This window comes from Arvicanthis niloticus, chromosome 3, assembly GCF_011762505.2.
Source record: "Arvicanthis niloticus isolate mArvNil1 chromosome 3, mArvNil1.pat.X, whole genome shotgun sequence".
NCBI classification, from domain to species: Eukaryota; Metazoa; Chordata; class Mammalia; order Rodentia; family Muridae; genus Arvicanthis; species Arvicanthis niloticus.
The window spans coordinates 1,694,505-1,709,962 of record NC_047660.1 but is presented as its reverse complement, the minus strand read 5'-3'; the positions used below and the strand labels follow the sequence as shown (position 1 = coordinate 1,709,962).

At 40.2% G+C, this 15,458-nt stretch overlaps 1 protein-coding gene across 3 annotated transcripts in view; it reads left to right on the top strand.

Annotated features, from left to right (window-relative positions):
* Pcca (propionyl-CoA carboxylase subunit alpha) overlaps positions 1–15,458 on the top strand; it is a 300,754-nt gene that overhangs the window by 226,227 nt on the left and 59,069 nt on the right. Inside the window, exons 22-23 of one of the 3 annotated variants that reach the window (XM_076930528.1) lie at positions 2,326–2,390; positions 4,223–5,087. The exons of 1 other annotated variant lie outside the window; for it this stretch is intronic. In XM_076930528.1, coding sequence (XP_076786643.1) covers positions 2,326–2,361 — 36 coding nt within the window. In that variant the 3' untranslated portion in view covers positions 2,362–2,390; positions 4,223–5,087. Of the gene's footprint in view, positions 1–2,325; positions 2,391–4,222; positions 5,088–15,458 lie in introns of those variants that run through there. One more of the 3 variants, XM_076930527.1, reaches the window with a different exon arrangement.

Sequence of the window (15,458 nt, the reverse complement as noted above, 5' to 3'; positions counted from 1 at the left end):
TGATGAGGTTTACTTACTTGGTTTGTTAATGTGCTTACATGTCAGTTTATAGTGATCATTAGTGCCAGTTCTAATCTTCAGAAACTTGTTTAAAGGCATACTCTAAATCTGTTGTTTGTCTACTTCTGCTGTGTGTGAGCATCTCCCTGTGTGTTCACCTGTGAAGCGCAGTAAATTGTTTAATGCCTCTTCATGTCTCTTTCCATGACTATATTCTTGGACCATGTTCTTACATCTCCCTCGCCCCCTTTTTATTTTTTAATAGCAGGATATCCAGCTTAATCTTTGACTTTGATATGTTGTAGATAAATCTAGTTGTCAGTTGATGCATGAACATGCTATAAAGAAGCAAAATATAAAATAATATGATGAATAATATTAATAATATATTAATAAATTATATTAATAATAATATAATGAATAATGTTAGAACAATAGAATTAGGATTATAATAAAATGCTTGTAAATTATTTGTATAAATTACTTGTAACAGAAATAGAATTTAAACAATATTAAAATGAAATAAGTTTAAAGGCAGTGAAGGATCTACATGGTAATACAAATGCTTTTTTTAGTTTGATTCAAATAGTTGTTCTTTTCTTGCTTCCTGAGATAATACGAAAGGACTGTTCAAAGCCATCTCTCCTTCAGTGTCTTAAGTAGATCCGTTAGCACATTGGTAATACCAAGCACAGCTTATGAGGCTGTGAAGGAGTTGAGAAACAAATTCCTTTTCCCTGCCATGTCCTAGCCTGCCTAGAGCATCATAGGCTCTCCTAAGGCCTCATCAGATTCCTCAAGTCATGCTTCATGATCTTCTTCAGATAACAGTGAAGACACTAAAGGAGGCACCAGTGAAGGAGCTGAGTGCTTATCTCCCAGGAAGTTATGGGTGGCTTTTATTTAATTTATTTATTTTTTATTTTCAATTTTGCCTGAATGGGGAAAATCACCCCTTTGTCTCTCTCTCTCTTTCTTTCTTTTCTTTTCTTTTCTTTTTTTCTTTTTTAACTAATTTTAAGGGTTGATCATTCAGTTTATATTCAGTTAGAGAATTATCCATCTCTTCCTTGTGATTAATATCATCCTTATCTTCCTTAAGTATTTTGTTAACAGTCCAAATTAATGCCCACATGACCTACTCAAGATTGAACAGTGATTTTCCCCTTGTTTATATGTGTTTTAATATTCTTTCAGACTCTGTCACATACTTCTTCCTCTAAAGTTCCTTTAACTGGAAACCAGGGATTATAATTATAAGCAACTTGCAAGCAATCTAATAATTGTGATCATTAGGTTGATCATTTGCTTATTAGATTAATTATTGTATTAGTTTTGTAATTATTAGATTAATACTTGTGCTCCTCCTTCCTTTAAAAAATGATGCCCAAGCTTGGTACAAGGCACAGACTTCCCTGGCTCCTGCCCCATTATTCTCAGATCCCTGATTCGTGTTGCCACTTGACCACTCGAAAGGCAGCAGGACCTGGGAGGAGAGAGCTAGTCAATGAGGCAGACTCATTATCATGCATTAGCCAGTTTTAAGGAGTAATCTGAAGGAAACTCATCCCTATCCACTATACCTGGGAGGGGCACAAGAGCATTACCCAAGAGCAATTCTGTGTTTTTTGAGGAAACTGAGGGTTACATGGTTCTTGTCTTGTTTTCTTGGGAGTTTTCTCCAAGCAGTAAGACTACTCCTCACATGATTCCATTTGTGAACAGTGTTCTGACATTATGAGTTTGTATTAGTTGTCCCTACAATAGATTGCCACACACAGGTATTTCAGGACAACAAATTCACTAATAGTTCTGAAGAAGAAACCTAAAAGCAGATGCAGCTCCGCTCCCCAGGCCCTGTGTAAGGGCTGCTGACCCATCTCCCAATTTTCTGTCATGGTGGCAGTCTTTGTCCTGTCATAGCTAAGCTGTTATTGGAAGCTCCTGTGATCATGTGGCCCTTTCCTGCTTCCTATGCTTTGTGCTTTTATTCATGTGAATCTAGAATACCAGTTAGGACACTTGGAGCTCACCTACCCAACCCAGTAAAAATTCCTTCTAACTACTCACAGCTGTGAAACCCTAGCTCCAAATACTGTCATACCTGTGAGGTTCTCGAGAGCATGATATTTTAGGTGACGTTGTTCAGCCCAGTATACTTTATATAGGATGATTTGACAAGTGTGAAAATTTAAAATGACTACTTACATAAAAATATGTTCTCTTAGCTCATTGCTTCTTAGATCTACTTTTCTAATGCCTCACTTGGATATGACCATTTATTTCTACAAGTATCCTCATGTCTGTTGTTATCCCCCATAACAGGAGCTACCTCCTCTACTCAGATGCATGAGATGCTGAGGGGAGATGTGCCTCGGCTTCAGAACTAAGTAAGCATGGAGGCATTAAATGACCCCCTGGTGCAAATTAACTGATAGACCTGGATCAAAATCAGGTCTTGTCTTTGTATCCATCACAGTACATTCAGAACAAAGTCTTAACTGCATAACCCAGGGAGCTTGCTGCAGACTCTGATGATTGGATTTTGCTGTTGTTTCCCTGTCTTTACATGGGGGTGGGGTGGGGCGGAGGCGGGGCCGGGGGCGGGGCCAGGGGCGAGGGCGGAAGTGGGGTGGGGGTGGGGAGGTTTTCTTATGAAGTTGATCCTTGGAGCCACTTCAGAACCTCCTCTAATTAGCTCTCATCACCTCCCAAACTTCCTACCTCTGAGTCCTGTCATGGCCAGGCAGGGAATACAAATAGTCAGTGCAGATACCACTTAGTGATCTAGTGTCCCAGAATTTCCCTTAGAACAGAGGTTCCTATTTCACTTAGCAAGTTACTTGTGTCCCACATCTTTGGTTGAGCTGTGAGTTTATACACCAAACAGTCCAAGGTAACAAAGAAACTGAAAAGGCAGCCTTTTGGTAAATCAGAATTTCTTATGCTAAAGAATAAGGATGATTTTTTTTTTTTTTAATTTAAAAGTTTCGTAGTTACCATTGTGTTTATTATTTAAATTCTAATCATTGTTTGTATTTAATTTTTGAAGCACTGCAGTATAAGGCAAGCATATCTCACTGAGACTAATTCTCCCCACCTTGGAGACACCACATCGATTTCTTCAACAGCTTCTTTGTAGCTATGGTGTTAGCATTTGTCACAGGCTTGAGAAACTATCAGTTTCTGTCTTTGATGCTTAGCCAGAAATCTTAATGAAACCAAATGATGCTGAAGTTCCCAAAGCCAATGTGAATCTCAAATTGTACATTTTAAATTAAGTTTTTATTGATAATAAATATACTTTATTTCTTATTAGCCTTGAAAGCTTGAGTGATAACATCAGTAGAATAAACATGTTTTACAACGATTTACCATTAAGGAGTCTATTAATACGACCCTTGGCACACCAGCACAATTAGATTTCAAAGTAAGGGTTTAAGGAGTAACAGCGATTAATGACAACCATCGGAAACAATTTTGAACTCCATCAGTTTAACTCAGGAGGGTAAACTTAATATGATAATTCATCTAGTTGAATCGTATCAGCTTAGCGGGAAGGAATGTAAATATGTGACCCTCACCTAGCTTGTAAATGGATGCTGTGCTGAGAGATTTATCCATTCCATTAAGGAACTTTGGGGAACTTTGGAGTTTCTGCAATTGTTCCCTTGGAGGCTGAAAACCCAACCTGATCCCATACTGGGACCATCCTGGTTTGCATATTTCCATAATTTGCCTTTGCTACTAATATGACAGCAAGACAGAAATAACCATTTCTAATAATATCAGATGGAGTTGTGGAGGACAGCATTTTAATGCCGAGAAAGACCTCCCTGTGGGGCTGTTATTGCTACCGTCGAACAGCAGCCACACAGTTGCAGCCACAGCCTCTTAATTGATTCGTTTAATTAGCAGGAGCTGAAGCCAGTACTGAATCTTGTCATCTGATACTGCAGGCTTCAAATCTGCATCACTCATATTTAGAGATAGAGAAGCAACATCAAAAACTTGTTAAAATTCACTTCTGGAGCTGAATTTTAACAAAATAGCCTCCCATTTGTTTGAAAGTCACATGATTAGGAAATGGGAACTAGGATTGTTGCCATTGTTCTTCATGCCTTGTCTTTGGAGTAATAAATGACGCTATCATTTGTGTCTGGGTCTCACCTCCCAAAAGAAGATGTGAGACCTTTGGCTGTCTTTTCTGCCTTGTCCACAGGTGTCTGACTCTGGCGGATCTTTCAGCTCTCTCCTGTCCCTTTCTCTGCATCTGTGGAATATCAGAAATGACATGATAACTTGTAACTACTCATCACATACTGGTCTACATAACTGTCCACCTGTTCCAGCCTGCCTTTGTAGCTGCCTGGGTCCTGCCAGTTTACACTTTGTGCCCGAGTTCCTCTCCTTGCAAAGCTTCCAGCTGGATTGCCCCTTGGGACTTGTCTACCAGTAGCACTGACACCTACTTTCTCTGGACAGAGAAAAAAGATGATGGGAGTGAGGGTAGTTTGTCTGGTGTGAAAGCCAGAGCCTTTTCCAGGTTTTACATATGTAAAACGTGTGCACACACACATGCACGTACACATGCACACACATGCATGAATGTACATGCACACATGTGCAGGCACACATGCTCACACACATGCACATACATATGTGCATGCATATATGCATACACATGCACACACATGCACGCACATACACATGTGTGCATGCACATAGGCTCACACCGCCTTGTTTGTCAGGCCAGGCTGTCTTACTCTTCACCCTGATCCTTTACCATCTTACATCAGAAAGGAGATGTTCCCAGAGCAGTTAGTGGCAGGTTGCTGCAGTTTCTCAGATGTTTTTATTTTTATAATACTCATATTACAAGTAAATTTATAGCATCCCATTCTTCATTTCCCCCCAAATGTACAAAATTTGAGCCAGATTGTGGATGAGAGTGTGCAAAATGTACTTTAAATGTTCTCTTAGTCTTAAACCTTGTTTCTGCAGCAGGGTGTGGTTTGTGTAATAAATAACAACCTCAAGTGTAAGAATGAACACTTGGAACACAAGTTTAGTGCATGTTCTTCTGACATTGTTGTGCCGTATTTTTTTACTTACCATTTTATTTATTAACATTTATTTACTGATGGTATTGTGTGTCATGGTGCTTGTGTGCTCATACCATAGTGCATTTATGCTGATGCACAAGAGCCGTTACCCACTAAGCTATTTCCCTGCTCTGGCCACTGCTTTTTAAAGAGCTTGATTATTAACACATAGCGTGTGATGCATTATCAGCAAATTAAGAAAAATAATGTCCCGTATGCTATATGTGGTTGGGAAGAAGACTAGATAGTGACTTGCTCTCTGCCCTAAGGTAGCATGCTAGCTAGAACCAACCAAATGGTATAAACCTCTAATCTTAGCACTTGGGCAGGTAAGGCAGGCAATAAATAAAGAGATAAATAAATAAGAAAAAGGCATGGGGGCTGAAGATAAATACAGATATGTGATGTGGTTATTATACAGTAGCTGTTGAAGTTGCCTGTCCATAGATTGATGAAGCTGCATAGAATGGACCAAACACCCTCACCCCCAACATTCTCACTGTATAGCCTTGTCTGTCCTAGAACTTGCTATTTAGACCAACCTGGCCTTAAACTCACAGAGATCTGTCTGTCTCTGCCTCCTGAGTGCTGGGATTAAAGTCATGTGCCACTATACCTGGCTTAACCTTTTCTCTTACTGATAGAAAATCTAATATAAAAAGTCCAACCAGAGAGTTGGGGGGATGGCTTAGCCAGTAGAGGACCTAAATGGATTTGAATCCATAAAAAAAGTCAGGCATAGTATCATGCATTTGTAAACTCAGTGCCTGGGAAGCAGAGTCAGGCAGATCCCTGGAGTTTGCTGGCCCTTTGCTGGCCAGCCACTCTGCTTAAAGAGCTCCATCTTATAGAGAGATGATACCTTAAAAAACTAGATAAATAAAATAGTTCCTGAGGAATGACACCCAACATGCAGTCTGGTTCCTACATGTGTTTTCTCTTTCTCTTTCTCTCTCTCTCTCTCTCTCTCTCTCTCTCTCTCTCTCTCTCTCTCTCTCTGTGTGTGTGTGTGTGTGTGTGAATGAATTCTTATGTCATTTATTAGCTGAATATCAATAAACATGGGAGTAAAGAATCCATGTTTTGTATCTTATTAGACATCACATTTTGATGAAGTGTTAATAGATAGATCATCTGTTAGGTGACAGATATTTGCCAACTCAAGCAAGAAACTGCTGTCCCTGCTATCAGAGAGCTGGATGTTCTCTAAAGATACAGAGTTAAAGCAGCTGGTGACTATCAAGTATGACATGCAGGCGGAGTGTTCTAAACAGCTCAGAGAAAGGCAGTAGAGACGAGACCTCTGAAGACATTTCTAGCTTAGGTTACCACTCTAAGGATGAGTCAGGTTTGCAAATGGAAAAAGGATTTCAGAAAGAGAATGGAACAAGATCTGCAAAGGACTAGAGGCAGAGTTTTAAAACTGATGGAAAGGTAGGCTAAGGAATAAGTTTAAGCCCCAAAGGCTTGAGGATGTCCCAGGCATCTGAGGAAGAACAGGTCAGCTAGTGCTGGTGGCGGGAAGGGGAACAGTGCAGAGTGAATGGAGGATTTGGAAGAGGATGGTAACTGTCTCCCTGGAATGTCTGAATGTCATCTGCCTGTTGGTTTAGAGGCAGAAGAGCACCACACAGAGAAGCTGAGAGGTAGCTAGTAAGTTGGACTTCTAGTATGCTTTGTTTGAAAGGTCAAAGAGACAGATGGACTATATGAGGTGGCATAGGGACACACCTCTGATGTGTAGATCAGGAAGAAGACCAGGGGTGAGCACAGACGAAGTGAGATCCAAAGCTAAGAGTAGAACCTAAGAGGGTTCTACAATATTATGTTTGTTCATGAAATGATGACATTATAATTGAATTACATCAGTTAGATGTGGCTGTTTAATGATACCATAGTGTCTCCATCCTTATTGGGGTAACTGCTTATTTCAAAAAAATCTTAGGAGACTATTTTCCAACTGCTCAAATCCTTAGAATAAAATCAATTTTAATAAATAGCTTCATGTCCACAATGTGCATGATGCTATAGGGCTTTAAGATTGTTCTATATACATCAGCTCACTTTGCACCATTCACTTTCTAAGATGAATAGGCCACAGAGCACATGAGAATTAGCTGTAAAACTCAAACACAGGGATAGGAAGATTTTTTTTGGTGTGTAAAAGTACTTACTCTGTAAGCATGAGACCTGAGTTTGAATCCCCAGTACCCATGTAAAAAGCTAGGCATGACTTTTATGTACCTCTAATCCCAACATTGGGAGGCAGAGACAAGCATGTCCTGAAAGCTTGGTGGTCAGCAGTTTCGGATTCAGTGAGAAGCCCTGTCTCAAGGAAATAAGCAGAGATAGATAAAGAAAGACACCTGATGTCCTGTCATGATTTTCCAAATGCATGCTCACAGGCACATACACCCACATAGTCACACACATGCATGATACATAAATATACTTCACATGCATGTTCACAGGCATGCACACTCATGTAGTCACATAAGTGTACAATACACAAATATACCACTCACCAGGCATACACAGAAAGGAAGGGTAGCTAGAAGAGGAAACATGAATCATGTGACCAAAGCAACTATGCTTTGGAATATTGCCATTTTAAAACATTTGCAATCACTAACTTATGTTCACACAAGTGTCCATGAGCTGTCCCAAGGCTGTCTGTGCACACTAACACAGGGTTGAACTATCCCAGGCTGTCTGTGCACACTGTCACAGGGACGAACTGCCCCAGACTGTCTGTGCACACTGTCACAGGGAGTGGAAAGAATGGTGCACAGAGCTTGCTTTTCTGCATTTGAATCTTGGATTCTTTCTGCTAGTTTGTGTACTTGAACAAATTGCTTAACTTTTCAGGTTCTCAGTTTTCTTGTTAGCAAGATCTTCTTCAGCAAGATTTCCCATTTCTAAGGAAGTACAACAGTTGAATAAGAAACTGTTTCTAAAATGCTGGAAGATCACAGGGACTTGCCATGTAGTGGCGCAGTTTGTATTCCAGGCTTCCACTTCTGTTTTGCTTAGTTTGACTTGCATCTCCACCCCTCTCTCCCTTATTTGCTTACAGACCTATCATTGTCACCTGACATTATGATCACAAGTCAGTTCACAATTTAAGATTTAGTCTATAAAAAAATTCAGAAGGAAGAACTTTTTATTCCAAAGCCAAATTCTTGTTCATGATCTCTTAATGCAGCAAACATATTATCTATTCTCAACTTCAAACACACACACTTATGTACCATGAGGCAGGGAGAGGCTCAGCATCTATTTCCTGGAGGAAAGTCAAGGTCACCAAGAACAATTCCACACCAAAGAAGACAGTGCCTTGTGAACACCAGGCCTGAGATGCAAACATTGGTAAAAGCAACATTCTTTTGCTTGAGATCATGTCATGGTGCTTAGAGATATTGACCTCATGTTCAAGGGATGTCAGTTTAGGCCATTCAGGTCTCTGTGATATAGGCTTATATTTTTCAAAACCTACTTTAATAAGGGTTTCTAAATGTCTTAACCTGACTTCTAGCCCACCACCCACCGGAGGTAATGGGAAGGCTAATAAGGCAAAGGAGGATGTGGACCTGTTTAGAAATAGTTCTTTGGGACAATTCCAATCTTTGTTGTCAGGATATTAGCAGTTCAGTTCACACAAATTAGTAGCAGTAGCTTGATCCACTGGCAAACACTATTCACGAATCAGCAACAGCAGTTAGCTGCAGAAGAAACCGCAAGGCTTTGTCAATTGGCTGGAGTCTGCAGAAGTGGCAAGAAGCCATCAGAATATCATGAGTTCTTTGGTGTGTCTTTCTATGCCAATGATCAGCAAAGAAGGCAACATGAATCAATGCCATAGTATCATCAGTGAAGACCAGCATCAACAAAGCCCAATGAAGACCAGCAGAGAGTGGCAAGGCAAACCAATACCAGAGCAACAGCCACTGTCTGTTAGGTTATACTTATACCCTTTCCAAACATCATGTGTCCTCTCAAGTGTCTGTTCCACCAAAACATCACATGCCCCTTTTCCAGGCAGCTTCCCGAAAAACACCATGTGTCTGTTCTCAGCAAAGCATCCTCTCATGTGTCTGCTTCAGCAAAACATCCTCTTATAAGACAGTTTCCAGAAAAAACAAGACATGACACAACTGAATCTCCAGATATACCAGAAATTTCTACTTCACTGTGCCTTTATCACTACACAATGCTGCTCTTCTGTGCCTAAAAATTGCTTCTTGTACTTTAATTAATGATGATGATGCAGAATGGTGGCACTTTTCTTCTAGAAGTCATCCCAGAGTCAGTGGGTATCAGGTTTATCATGCATAAGAATCACCTGGAAGACCTGCTGAAATGTAATCCATACAAGAGGACTGGAAATTCCTGCTTTAGAGAGAAAATGAAAGGGCTCATTGTATATACCTGTAAGAAGGCAACTCAGAGTGAGGCAGACTGTAGAATCACAGAAATTATAAACAAGATGATATGGAGATACGGTTGATGACAATAGGGGTTTCCTTATGCTTTAAGTCCCATGTGCTCCTCCTTAGTTGCCAAAATAAAATAAAATAAAAACCATCAACATATACTTAGTCAAATTCTTGGACACACTGCTATTACAAAACACATTCCAGAACATCGTTCACATGTTTGGCTCATTATACACTAGTACAATAAGCCAGTTGGTATCTGCTTGCTCAACTTGGTATTAATTGTCAGAATATAATCTGAGGAGCACATGGGACCTAAAGCATAAGGAAACTCCTAGTATCATCAACCGTATCTCCGTATCATCTTGTTTATAATTTCTGTGATTCTACAGTCTGCCTCACTGTGAGTTACCTTCTTACAGGTATATACAATGAGCCCTTTCATTTTCTCTCTAAAGCAGGAATTTCCAGTCCTCTTGTATGGATTACTTGTTGTCATAGGCTGCCCTGTTACAGCAAGATGCTCGGCAGCATCCCTGACCTTTACCAATGAGATGCTAGAGAATGTCCCCAGGTAGAAGGACAAAAACTGGGGGCACTGTAACTTTATACCTGATTCAGAACCAATAACCATAGAGATGCTTAACAGTTGGGATCTGGATTTCTTTCCTATTTTACTAATTCATATTATTCTCTAGAATCTCAGTGGTCTGAAGTCTACTGAGTACCAATGTATGATACTCATTGTGGATGTGTGAATATATATCTTACACAAAGAAAATGGCAAACTACTCTGGCCTGATGTTGGGTTTACTTTAGGATTATATTTAATTTTTAGCTGGTTGGAAGCTTGAAAGGGCTACTTTCTCTTCATCTGCCTCATACTGTATCATTATTGTAGATCTGCTATGGACAACATTTGTGGAATTTAGGGTAAGTCTTAGCTTCTGTGATGCTCAGCTGTGGTTTGGATCCTTGCTAACATTTGAATATGTAGATGAACCATCACTGTGCATCAGAGACAGCTCATTGTACTGAACAATTAATTAGAGCAGTAGTTCCTTAGCTGTTATAGAAGCCACCCTTACTTGGTTTTCAGTAGAAGTCTGGCGGTCCTCATGGTGAAGCTGAGTACATTACAAGCATCTCCTCACACAGCATCTGTGAGGGGCTCCTCCACTCTTTATTACCTACTATTTAACAGTATGGTATTTATTTATTTTTTAAAGATTTATTTATTTCATGTGAGTACACTGTTGTTGTCTTCAGACACACCAGAATGAGGGAATCAGATCTCCATTACAGATGGTTGTGAGCCACCATGTGGTTGCTGGGAATTGAACTCAGGAACTCTGGGAGAGCAGTCAGTGTTCTTAACCACTGAGCCATCTCTCCAGCCCCAACTGTACGGTATTTAATACTTTGTGGGATTTTTCTCCCTTGGACTGTGACAGGATGCCCAAAGAGACAAATAAGCTGTCAGATTGTAGTCAGCATCCCATGTGCATGAGAAGTAACTTTCCCAGGCTAGCATATTTTTTAATGATGCATAGTCTCAATTGTGAGAGACAATTGAGGCAATTCCTAGGGTCCCAGTGCTAATTACCTGAGTTACTTATTAGGCGTCAAGGACACCATAGAGGTGACCTTGTTTGAAATGAAATCTCTCTTGTATTTAGGGGTAAGGGAAATAACCAGTGTATAGATTCTAACAATTATTTTTTAGTTCACGTCCAAAAGATCATCACACCCCCTTTCTGATTGAGCCATTCAATTAAAACAAACTTTAAAATGTGTGGGTGTGTGGCTGCAGAGAGCCTATGCTTAATGAATTCCTGTCGAGTATTCAAAAGCAACTTCTCATTCCTTCCTGCAGGTGAGATAATACCTGTTAGAATCCTGTTGAAATGGGGTTCAGTGATTATGAGTACTTACTGCTCTGACTTGCAGGGGTCCATGTGACCACTGTGGGCAGCAAAGCAGCAGTTCATGGAAGGCAAGAAGGCAATTCAGTTCAGTGTGAATTCAGTTCAGTGGCAATAGCCAGTGTTGGTGCAAACTCTGGGAGTCTGACCCTCAGCAGTTTGCTTTTGGCATATTTAAGCACAACACAATTTGGTGTAAAATTTCTTTATGATAAATAACTCAATCCCATGTGGACAATAAAACTTAAGGTATGACTACATTGAAACTGTAAAGTACACTTGACATTTTCCATAAAGATGGATTCCATAGATTGACAAACCAATCATAAAGGTCTGTTAAAGGATCCAGTATGGTCTCTGCCACACAGATAGTGTAAAAGTCACAGGCTATTAATCACACCTGCTCCTGGCCTTCTGGGTGGAAAAGAGATTATATATCTCTCCCTTTGAAAACAACCCTGTGCGTTAAACATGTTTGTTCTCCTAGAACTTATTTGTGAGCACAAAACCTCTATGCCCCCTACACTCCAAAAGAATTCACATACAGTGCCTACAAACACATGTAAGTCCAGATCTAGAGAATCTGACACCTTCTTCTGGCCTCTGCAGACATCTGGACACAAAACATACACAGATATGCACATATGTACATAAGTAGTAATGTAAACAAACAAACAAAAAACAAAGGCAGCAGAAACCAGGTGGGTTGTTTGTATTGAGAGAACAGCTGAAGTGCCAACCCAGCCAACACATTCCAGAATGCGGCCCTAGTATCAGGCATCTGGGGTTGGGGGTCCCATCTGCCAGTGGACCTTTGGCTTTGCTTGTGATGCCTGAATGCCAGGTGAGGAACTCTTAACCCTTGTGGGTTGACTTTTGAGATCTGATGTCCCATGCTGCCAAAGGTCCCCATTTCCCTGCTTCCATAGTCAGCTGCTTCTGTATTTGGTGGGAGAGCTTTTTCCCAAAAGGTAATATTTTTTTTTCCAAGAAACCATTACAGACAGAAAACTAGATTAAACATGCAGTTTGATTTAAAAGTTTACCCTCTAAATTAGAACATAAGAAAGCCTTAACCAAATGGACCCTGGCAATGCAGGCCTATAATTCCATCTAGTCAGAGGCCAAAGGCAGGCAGATCTCAAGGTCAAGGCAACATGGGCAACTATACCGTGTATTAAAATACAAAGTAGATAACTAATGGCTGGTCCAACTTGAGGCCCATGCCACAAGAAGGAATCCATGCCTGACACTGCCTGGATGGCCAGGAACCAAAGGCAGGACAGCCAGAGACCCAGGAAAGAACCAAACATGACTGGGAGGAAAAAGCAATGAAATGATTCCTACTGACACGCTGCTATACCCATAGATTGTGTCTAGGCCAACTGTCATTAGAGGGGTGTCATTCAGCAACTGATGAGAACAGATGGGGAGACCCACAGTCAAACAGTTGATAGAACTCTGGGAATTCTGAAGAAAAGTGTGTGTGGGGGGGATATAGGAGCCATCAGGGTCAAGGACACCATGAGAACATAGCCCACAGAATCAACTAAGTTGGGATCATGGGGGCTCACAGAGACTAAAGCTAGAAACACAGACCCAGTATGGGCCTGAGCTAGGGTCCTTCCATATGTGTTATGGTTGTTAGCTTGACGTTCCTATAGGATTCCTAACAGTGAGTAGGGGTATCTCTGACTCTTTTGTCTGTGCTTGAGACCCTTTTCCTCTTACTGAATTACCTCATCCAATCCAGATGTGATTATGAGGGTTTGTTCTAGTCATATTGTAACTTGCTATTCTATATTCAGTTGCAATTCCTGGGAAGCTTGCTCCTTTTTTTTTTTTTTTTTTTTTGAAACAAAAGATTGGATCTGGAGGAGGACTAAGAGGAGTGGGAGGAGTGGAAACTGCAGTAAAGATGTAGTAATACATGACAGAAAAAACTTAAAAAATGAATAGAAAGTAGAAAGGGGTTATGTAGCTTAATAGTAGAGTGTTTAACCAGCGTATGCAAGGCTCTAGGTTCAAGCCTCAGTATTGTCCCCCAGATAGATGATAGATAAATAGATAAGATAGATGATCGATAGTTAATAAATAGGTGGTAAATGGATGATCAATTGATAAATAGATGATAGGCAGATGACAGATGATAGACTGATAATAGATTATAGACTGATAAGTAGATTATAGATATGTATCAGTAGATAGATAGGTGATAGCTAGATAAGTATATGATATATTGATAGATGATAGCTAGATAGTTGATATATAGATGATATATAGATGATATTGATTATAGATAGATAGATAATGGATGACAGATGAAGATAGATGATAGATAGACTGTAGACAGACAGAAACTGATAATAGCAGAAAGAGAAACCCTAGCTAACAACATTCAAAGTGACACACATTTAAATGTGCCTGGAGAGATTCCTTGTTCTTATTATTTAATCCTCATTTCTTTATTCTCTTATCTATTTAACCAAATTTTGAGCTCAGCAATTGTTACAATATCAGAAGTAGTAATAGAGTACTCCAGAGTAGTGGTTCTGTTCTTTGGGGCACATGTGGATTGTGTAGAGAGATCTTGGCTGACTTCAGTGGTGGGCTGCTACCAGAGCAGGCCAGCATGCTACTAAGAACCCTACACAACATAGGCCAGCCTACCACAGCAGGGTCACTCACTCAACCTCAAGTATTAGTAGTGTGTGATTGAGAGTCCTGTCCCAGACAATGATCACAGACAGAATGAGTTTTTTTTAATTCACTAAAGGTCATGATAAGAGAAAAACTCATATGCCAAAAACTGCAGTTAATAAAATTTACATTTTGATAACAGACCTTAGCAATACCATCCACTGTCCTGTGCTGAGAAGCACTGGCAGTGTATTGGGCTGATGGTGTCCCCTTTTGATCATGGCTCACTAGAGCTGTGTGCCACTACTGCTGAGCACCCTCACCTGCAAAGATCCAGATTTAAAATTCCAAGTCTCTTTCTCCTAAATGTGTTAGTACTTTTACCAGCCTTGCAAAGTGGAAAAAGCTCTGTGACCATATTGCTAACCTTCATAAAGTCGTGACTGAAAACCTGTTCATGGTTGACCCTGGGCCATGGTGCAGCTCATCTCCCTGCATACACTCTATAGTTTATCTAATTTCAGACCATTTGACAGATACAGCATTTTCCTATTATCTGAATATTTGATGACTGTTCATGTGTACCTTTACATTTGCACAGAATTACGACCAAAGTTTTTTTTTTTTTTATAAATGCCATGTATGTCTTGGTCACTGGCCATTTGATCCAAAGGATATTGATTTTCTTATTTGTGATTATATCTAACTTTTATTTAAAAAAAAACTTTTTGAAGTGGAAATGTATAGTTTCTTTGGAAATTTAGTTGTACCAGATGGCGGTTTGCTGGGACAAACACATGAATGAGTATTTTCTAAAGTGGACACAGGTTAAAGGATGTTTTGCTAAAGCAAACACATGAAAGAACGTGTGTCGAAGGATTCTTTGCTAATGACACACACGTATTGATGCGCCTTACACTGCATAGCTGAGCTCTGCTTGTCATGACTTCATAGACAGAAATTCACCAAAAAACTTCTGGTGCTATTCTGGCAGCTTGCTGCTTCTGCAACTTGGGCTGATTGGCAGAATGATGTCAGCTGATACAGACTCACATGGGGTTTTGCTAAGACTCACTTGCTGAGGGAAGACCTGTGGAGGACATGAGACATTTGGAGAGAGTATAAATAAGACTAGACAGACAGTGATGGAGGGTGGCTTGCGTAGTTAGTTTTGCCATATGTTTTGGCCTCACATTTTTGCTGATCTTCGACTCATTGAGAGAGGCATGGCAGAGAACTTCTCTTGGCATCCCTGGTGGTCTTGGCCACTCCTGCTGACTCATGCCAATTTGGCTGAGGCATGGCTGTTTCTGCTAGGTCATGCCACTGCTGAAGATTTGTGTTTGTTATCC